The 9,538-nt window shown below is 37.5% G+C and overlaps 1 protein-coding gene across 1 annotated transcript; it reads right to left on the bottom strand.

Moving 5' to 3' along the window:
• Positions 1-1,623: 1,623 nt before the first annotated feature.
• Positions 1,624-2,819, bottom strand: LOC100031918 (olfactory receptor 2AG1-like). Its single transcript, XM_001381022.4, has one exon. It carries the CDS (start codon positions 2,817-2,819, stop codon positions 1,875-1,877), a length of 945 nt encoding a protein of 314 aa, XP_001381059.2. The 3' UTR covers positions 1,624-1,874.
• Between the last annotated feature and the right edge of the window lie 6,719 nt (positions 2,820-9,538).

The following is a 9,538-nucleotide window of genomic DNA, read 5'->3' as shown; positions in this document are numbered from 1 at the left end:
TGGGGAAAAGATAATAAGTTCTATTTCAGTTATGTTGACTTTAAGATGACTACTGTATATTCCATTTTAGATATCTGAAAGGCCATATGAAGCTTTTGCTGAGCCTTAATGGGAACCAGTGAAGGAAGCAAAGGTGAGATGGGAGATAGTTCCAGATATAGGGATGATTAGAGAAAATGCCTAGAGAGGTGAGATGGGATATTTTTGTAATGAACAGGAAAGAGCCCAGTTTCACAGCTTTGTAGATCAAGTGGTAGGGAAAGGTAGTATTGGGATAAGGTTTAAAAAAAAAAAGGCTTTAGAAGACCAAGAGAGGATTTTGTATTTGAACTTGAGGGAAATAGGGAGCCATTGGAGTTTATTTAATTGGGTGGGGAGTAACATAATAATACATGTGTGTTAGGAAGATCAATCTGACAGCTGATGCATTGGATGCTAAGAGACACTTGGAGCAGTCAAACCAACCAGCAGTCTATATAAACTGGGTTCATAATTGGTTAGGAGGATTAATTTCATTGCATTATATTTGGTACATTTTGTAGTACATTTATTAACTCCATAATTTTTCCTCCAGGCTCTGAGCCTTACCTGACACCCAGCTCGCACTTGTGGCTCATAGTAGTTGCTAGCATGCGGCAGCGGACACACCCCGGGCAACAGCTTCGACAGGCCGGCTAAACCTTGTGAGGGTAGCCATTGGGTTGTAGACCCCTGGTGAACTAGGGCTTTGCTCACCCAGCATGTGAAGACTGCTTTGGCCGACCAGACGGAAGAAACCAATAAGAAGGTTCAAAGGCTGAGATGATGACGCAGCGAAGCACTGTGGAGTGCTCAGGGTGTGTTGGAGCACAAAAGACAACATGGCCATCCAATGCAGCTGAGGAAGCCTCCAGGTGTAACGATTTTTCATGCCAGTGGACCCAGGCTTCCAATGCCGAGAGAGTGGAACTGTCTCTGTGAATCGACTTTTCCACTTAAATCTCCTTCACGCACAAGTGTCGTTGTGCACACTCATCTACATCACAGATGAAAGCGCACAAAGACAATTGTCATCCTCGGTTACCGAGAGACTACTACTAATTTTTCCTAAAGCAAATCACATATTTTTTTTAAATTGCCATTATTCTGTTGATCTCGTGTTAATAGAAGCTACAGTATCCAAAGAATTAAAAGCATGGGTACCTCAAAGATAACAGAGATGAGAATTCAGAGTGGGAAGGGGGAGTCATGTATAAGTAAGCTAGATTTTACATTTGAAGAATTGTGCAGAAGTGGCCTAGAGGGTATAATCAGAGAGATGTAAAATTATAAAATTTGATTTTATAGTGAAAGTAGGGAATAAAAAGCCCACATGCTTCATTGGTAACCAGCCTCCCAGCATAAAGCATAGACTGGTTGGGAAGGATTTATGGAAGAGTATGGATGGGAGTAATAAAGAATAAAAAGTGTAAATAGGTTTAGAGATATACCAGTAGAGGAAATGCTCCCATAGATGAGATGACTCAATAACAGAAATATCAAAATGATTTTACTTCTGTAGAATTTCCATTAAATTCCTCATCCTCTTTTCTCTTTATCAGTGAGGCCTCTCAAATTGCATCTGACCTCATGAGAGAAACACAGTACTAATAAGATGAGACCCAAAAGAGAAATTTAATAAGGTCACATAAATGAATGTATAAGAACTAAGTCCATGCACCCTGTAGGGACCAAATTTAGAGTGGTAGAAGATAAAAGAACAAACTCAAATTGTGGCTTTAAAAAGCTTCCAAGGCAATTTCTCAGAAGGATAGAAACAGGAAGGAGAATGTAAGTACCAGCAGAGAATGATAGGTCTCATCTCTAAGAAGCAATATTCTTGACTCATCCAGATGCTACCATCTCTGCTCTGAGGAATTTTTCCCTAGTACCTTCTTCAGGGCCCCCACCACATCCTTGTTCCTCAGGCTGTAGATAAGAGGATTTAGGGCAGGAGTGACAATGGTGTAGAACACAGACAAGATATTGTCCTGCCTAGGGCTGTGGTAGGCACTGGGCAGGACATACATGAATGTGGCAGGTCCATAGTATAGCCCAACCACTGTCAAGTGGGATGAACAGGTAAGGAGAGCTTTCTGTCTCCCCTGTGCTGAGGGCATGTGGAACACAGCAGATAAGACTAAAGTATATGATGCAACAATAGCAGAGAGGGGGATCAGGAGGAAGGTCACACCCATTGTGTATACCATTAGCTCATACTGAGATGTGTCAGCACATGCCAGCTTTAGTAATGGAAGGATTTCACAAAACAGGTGGTAGATCTCTTGGGTCTTACAGAAAGGGAAGTGCATTGTATAAATGGTATACACAAGGGCACTTAGAGATGCCAAGAGCCAGGATATAGCTACCATAGACCAGCAAACAGCTGGTCTCATTAATACCATATAATTCAGAGGGTAACGAATAGCCACGTAGCGGTCATATGCCATGAAAGCCAACAATATATCTTCAGCACCCCCAAGTGTCAGTTCTGAAAACATCTGAAGCCCACAACCTATAAAAGAAATAGTGTTTTGTCCACACAGGTAATCAGCCAGTGTCTTTGGGGCAACAACAGATGTTAAGAGCAGATCCATAAGTGAGAGCTGGCTGAGTAAGAAGTACATGGGCATATGGAGCCGATTGTCCAAAGTGATCAAGAGGAGCAGGAGGCCATTACTAGCCATGGCAACCAGGTAGAGGAGTGTAATTACTGCACAGACAACCTCAGGAGACCTGCTGTCCTGTAGAATTCCAATGAGGAAAAAACTATTTACTAAGGTGGTATTCCAGAGTTCCATTTCACAGATTCTTCACTTTCCTGTAACCAGAAAGAGGTGCAGTAAATATATATCCAAAATGACTCAGGGATTTTCTAATACTCAGAAGCCAGAATATATTGAAAGTTTCTTAGTTCAAAGTCAATGAATTTAAAACCTTCCCATCACACACAGGCAGCAATCACAGTGATGACACTGAGGTAGACTTCTGATTATTCTTTTTCCATTCTGAAAATGGAGTTATTGGCTTATGAATACACTGATCATCTCATCATGGGTATGTATAAACGGGTTTGACAGAGAGAGAATATAAACCGAAGGTTTTCTTATGTTGCTCTATCTTTGCCATATTTGCTTGAACCTTAGTTTCAAGTAAATAAGAAAACAGGAGCCTTTTACTTTTTCTTTCTTTAACTCTGTTGAATTTCCTTATTACCTTCAATGATGAATGAGTTCATGCCTTATACTTAAAAGTAAAAGCAACAAACTTTACTAAATTCTTTTAGCTGTGAGAATTAATGTTTCATCTTTCACATACTGCATTATTTTTATATCAGGGTCCTGAATTATAAAGACTGACAATTACTTCCTGTAAGCTTGGGAGAATTCTTGAGAAAGGTCTCAGACTGAGCACCATTCAGTCTATAGATTTTTGAATTCTCTTTGTCCTGAGGAATGTGGTCCTTTCCCAGACTCTGACAGAGGAAAAGTTCTATAATAATACTTTTCCAGTGAACATGACTCATTTATCTATGGGGATGAGGAGAGGTGAATAGCTTGATGGACCAACTCCTAATAAACTGATTGCCAATTAGAGATGTCTTGAGATGTTCACAGGAAGAGATGAAAAATTACCTCTCAAAAATATATATAAGTACTTGGGCCAGTATTGTCCATTGGTCTTATGATGGTTCAGAGTCATTTGACAATAATTAGGATGTCTTCACTGGTCAAATAATACATTATTTTAAAACTTAAGAAAAATCTGTCTTGTGATCATTTTAATCAGTACTCATCCATGTTAGATATAGTTCATTATTTCTCCTCCTTATCTAAGATGTACTTATTGAATAAATTGTCTATATTCAGTGTCTCTATGTTTTTTCACTTATTCTTTCTAAACAATGTCATATACTTTCTGACCCCTCAATGCAAGTGAAAATATTTTCTACAAAGTTAAAAGTTGTCTCTTATTTGCCAAATCTCACAACCTCCTCACAGTCTTTAACCTGCTTGACTTCTCTGCAACATTTGAAACTGGTGGCCATACTTTAACACTGATAATTTATTTCCTCTCAATATTTATGACACTAGTTTCTCCCAATTCCTCTACTGGTCTGAGGTGTTCTTTTCCATATCCTTTGTAAATGACTGCCCATGTTACTCCTCTTACTTACGGATATATCCAGATACATCCTGGACCGTCTTCTCTTTACTATTTTTACTCTTTAACTCTGTGACCTCAACAATTTCCATGGGTTATGACTGTCATCTTTATGTATTTACTATCTCTGCCTTCCACACTATATAATCAGCCATCAGTCTCTCTTGAGTTCTACAGCAATAAATATTTATCATACATTTCAATTTGGATATTGTAGGCATCTCAAAGTTGGGTCTAAAATGGAGCCCATTGTTCTTTCCCCAAGTTCATTTTTATTGTGATCTTCACTTTTATCATCACGACCATCACTGTTCTTCCAGTCACCTAGTTTTGCAGTCCTGGTGCCATCCTTGACTCCTCAGTCTCACTCTCTATATCTAATCCCAAACTTGCTACAATCTTCATAACCTCTATCACAAGCTACCGTCTGTTGTATGTTCCCACACAGCTACCACTATTTCTGGCCAATATCTCATCTCAACAAACTATTTCAACATAGCCCTTTGTCATTTCTCTGACTTAAATCCCTCATCACTCTAATACAACCTCCACAAAGTCATGCAAGTGATTTTCCTATAGCCAGTTCTGACCACTTTTTCTGGCACTTTTGCCTTCAGACAATAAATTCTAGTCATACCTCATTTGCTTCTAGGATTTATATAATGCTTTAAATCTGAAGGAAATTTTACAAATATTACCTCACTTTATCTTACCAATGACCTTGGAGGTGTTATGACTATCTCTACTTTACAAATAATGAAACTGAGCTTGACAGGTTGCTCAGGATCACACAGCTAGTAATGGCCTTTAAGATAAATTTGAACTCAAGGCTTGCTGACCCCAAACTCAGTTCTATATCTACTGAGGCAGTTAGCTCCCTAAACTTAACTACCCAACCATAAACTACTGTTTGTCATTGAGAGCCCTTTGAGATCATCCCTCCCCCACTTCTTACCTATTTTCTAATCTTAGACATTGCTCTTCTTTATAGACTTTGTGGTCCAGATATACTGACCTTATTGTTCCTCACACAAAATGCTCTCTCTTGGCTCTCTGCCTTTATCCTAGCTATCCCCCTTCTAAAAAACTGTCCTCCTACCTTTTCCTTTTGTGACCTGATCCCAGATTTCCTTGAAATCGTCACCTATTACTTTAAACCTTTCTTGATCCTCCCAATTGACAGTGCTTTCCCACTCGAAATTGACTTGTATACATTTTGTGTATATTTAGATCATATTTATACATCTATATATCTGTAGATATCTCTTTATCTGCTGATATCAATAGATAGAGTGTTCTGGAGGTTTTCATGTATATCCAGGCCACACAGACTTTCTCCACTGTTGGATGTAAGTTCCTTGAAGGCAGGTATGCTTGCAATTTGTCTTTGTCTTCCCAGTGTTAAGTGGGGCACCTGACATAGAGGAGGTGCTAAATAAATGCTTGTTAAAGGATTAATTATTTTTTAGAAACCATACATGACTGAAGAATCTTTTTACAAAGATCAAGGACTGAGGAAAACTAATTACAGTAGGCTGAATGCAGGGTTCTGTGGTTCCTTTCTCAGTGACTGGCCCATTTGCATATTTGTGACTATAATCTCATGCAATTTGGTTGTTCATATTATAATTAGAATGATGATGATAACTACATTCTACAGATACATAAGCAAAGTGTAATAACTAATGATATTCTACGCAACAAATGGATTAAAAGCAAACCAACAATTACAATAAAAATATAAATATTTTGTTTATAATAACAGTGAAATAAGACCAATATTTGAAGTAAGACTATAACTAAAACATTTATATATCTAAAAATAAATATAAAGAAAAAGAAAAGGTATTGACTAAGCATGCAATATTAAATAGCTAGAAAAAAATTATAATCCCCAAAATAGCACAAAATAATCAACTTTAAAAATAAGGGAGAAATTAATTGAATTAAAAGTCTATCATACTGACAACAAAGAGGTTTTTTTGTGCTTTTTTGGTTGTTTTTACCAAGGCTAATAACATTGATAAAATGATAGCTAATTTGACCCCCCAAAAAGAGTAGAAAATTGAGCTACAAAAAATGTTAATAAGTATAAATTTTACTAGAACAAGAGAGAGGAATGAAGGCTAATGCCAAGAACTGCTAAGCTAATTTCATTTTTAATATCTATGTTCTGCTCTGGTTGTCATATGGCTAAAATATATAGAAATTAAATTCTCCAAATTCTCCAAAAATTTTTAAATTATTATTTTCTGGTTGGTAATGGAAAGATAATGTAAAAAATAAAACAAAAAAGCATTACAAATAGAAGATTATGAAAGAAAAGTGGAATAATGTATTCTATCATTAAATTTATAAATGAAAATGAAGATAGATTGATCATGTAGGAAGAGTGAGACAATGTGTTCTTTCATAACCTTGTGATATCAAGAAAAAGCCACTATGTGGGGTAGAACTTTTGGTTAACTTATAAAAGAAGATGGACAAGAATCTCTAGGATCAGATTCAAAAGCCTAACTATTTGTAGTCTGCATTATTGGTGTCTGCATCATTATGAATATTAGTGGCATCACAGATCCATTTGAATACAACTTAAAATGAGAATTTAAAAAAGGTGGATAAGAATCTTTCAAAAATTAAAAAATCCAAATTAGATAGGAAATAGAAATGCTCAATAATTCCATAATCCAGCTCCAAAAGAATAAAGATGCCTAGACCAATTGGATTTTCAAGTGGATGCTGAGCATTCCTAGTTGCTTTAAGTATTCCTCATAAATAGGGTTTCTAGTCAACTCATCATGCAGACTATTCTCCTTTCAATGTGTTTGAGTTGCTCAACATCTTTAACAAAAAGCGCCCTAAGAGGAAAACTATGTTAGTCATGGTCTACCAAGAGCAAAGAAGAATAAAATTGATTTCTCATCCCCCTCCTACAGTGTAATTATAATGTGCTGACTTTAGGCAACTTAAAAACTTTTGAACTGCAGATTTTATATATTTTGATTCTTCTTCCTGGTTTAAAATTTAAAATTGGCTTTAAAATTCCTACTTCTTCCTAGAAGTTTCTGTGACACTATGAAATTCGTTTCAGTTGCTATTATTTTTCCCAGCTATGATATGAATTCTAGCCCAGTAGTGGTGATGATCATAGCAGTGATATTAAAGAGGATTGATGTAGTGTTCTGCATTTGAATAAACTTTGAGACTGGACATCTAGGAGGAAGAAAGTGAGAATGGAATGAAAGGATATCAATGGCATATCTGCCTATATTTAACTCTTATACTTCATGCCATTACAAGATTCTCCAAAAACTTGAGTGCATTTTTATGCAATCAAAACTTTAAAATTCACTAAGACTTTCAGGAAACTTGAATTCTGTATTGTGTGGAAAAGGCAAGGAGAGAGACAGGATTTGCAAGCCAGGTTATGCAAGAAACAAGGCTGGGGACCTGCCTGTCAAGATGAAGATTCCAAAGGGAATGTTCCCAGGAGGAGGCAGTTGAAGCTGGCCAGGGAAAGAAACAGGGCCTTGGGTTCTCCCTCTGGGGTGGACTGACCAAGAAAGGACAAAGAAACCTCTGCTCTGGTTTTTCTGGCCAAGGGAGGCAAGCCTGGCTGTAGGGGGAAGAAACTGAACTGATCTTGTTAGCTTTTCTCCCAGGCTGAAGGTTCCTTGAGGGGGGCTTCTGAAATTAGGCTGAGAGACTTTGGTGGCTTTGTGAAGAAGAAAAGAAGATTTTAAACAGTTGTCCCCCATTTCTCTGACTGTCCTTGAGCCACAGCTGTGATTGGACTGATTTCCCAAATTCCTCCTATCCCTCATTATATATTAGGGAAACTCGTCCCTCTTACCTCAGTTCCCATCCTGTTGTTTCCCAATAAACCCCTTACCTGAGAAAGATAAAAGAGTATCTTTATAGTCCACTCAGGGGGGAGGGAGGAAGCCAAAGGTTTCAAGAAGTGGGTGGTTAAGGGAGGGAGTGAGGGAGGAAGAGGGTAGGAGAAAAATATTGATCCATTAGCCATCAAATAGTGATCAGTAGGCAAACCCCAGTGCATTTCCCTGTAGCAGTATCTCTCAGTGTCTCTCAAAGTACACCTATCCCCGTTTCAACTAGGCAGCCTTCAAGTGTCCCTCATACTAGCAGCTCTCTAGTCACAGTTCCAAGTCAGAGTACCTAGTTACAGCAACCAGAAATAGTCACACAGATCATCCTTTCTCTTACAATTGTTGCTTATACTTTAAACTGTTGCCTTATGCTCCTTTCAGCATCATATGATCACAAGATCATAGATTTTAAAATGGGTTAGTTGGGAGCTAATCAGATTAAATGACTTGCTCAGTAACACATAGGTGAAGAGTTATCTTGGTCCAGTAGAAATGACAGCAAAATTGAAATTAGAAGAGACAGCACCTCAATTTAAATTCTAGTCCTCCTCTTTGGTGTATCTGTGATTATAGACAAGTCACCTAATTTTCTTTGGGCCTTAGTTCTTTTTTTTTTGTAAAATGAATGGACATTGTATTTTATAAGATTCCTAAAGTCACTGCATGATACACATTGTATCTATGATTCTTCTGAAATCTATCTCAGGACATGCTACAGAATCAGAATGTTATTGATATAATGGAAAGAGAATTGTCTCTGGAATTAGAGGAGCTGGATTCAAATCCCACCTCTAATACTTGCTTAAGTCACTTAATTTCCATGGGTCTTAGTTTTCCCATCTGTAAAATGCATTAGATCATTTTAAGTGTATTTCCTACTCTAAACTTATGCTTCTCTGCTCCTATTCTCAGGGGTCTAGACAAATGGCTATTTGGAAGCCAGAGAAATTGAAGAACTGGTTGTGTGTGTATGTGTGCATGTGAGTGATACTTATTGTCCATATTTGATCCAGATGGAGAAGCATCAGCAAAAATCTTCATAGAATCAGAAATAAAACACAAATTGAAGGTTCTGATCTCCTCAGGTTCAGACAAAAGTAAAAGATACAAATATGTATACTCTTAAGCGCATCAAACAAACTGTAGTAACACTATGAAAACACTGGCTTTAGAAAAGAAAAAGCATGAAGCTGTTTGTCCTGATAGACTCATCTCTTTTTGATACACACTTGCATAATTACCTGGTGTACTATATATAGGTCTGTCAGCCTTTGGGCACCAGGATCCTCTCAAGGCAAATCTATCCACCGTAATTTAAACAATTAAGGAGCTTAGAGCACACTCAGGATATGTTATCAAACTTTAGTGGGTTTTTTTTTTTTTTAGGCCATTAGAGAAAACCAGAAGCTATATAGCAGGAAAGCAACAGATATTCAAGGTGTGTCTGTGTACACAACCTAAGAACA

This window comes from Monodelphis domestica, chromosome 1, assembly GCF_027887165.1.
Source record: "Monodelphis domestica isolate mMonDom1 chromosome 1, mMonDom1.pri, whole genome shotgun sequence".
In the NCBI taxonomy this organism is placed as follows: Eukaryota; Metazoa; Chordata; class Mammalia; order Didelphimorphia; family Didelphidae; genus Monodelphis; species Monodelphis domestica.
This window is presented reverse-complemented; position numbering and strand designations above follow the sequence as displayed.

What these genes read in the sequence shown, in the direction of transcription:
- LOC100031918 (XM_001381022.4), bottom strand. Translation starts at nt 2,819, where the DNA reads ATGGAACTCTGGAATACCACCTTAGTAAATAGTTTTTTCCTCATTGGA.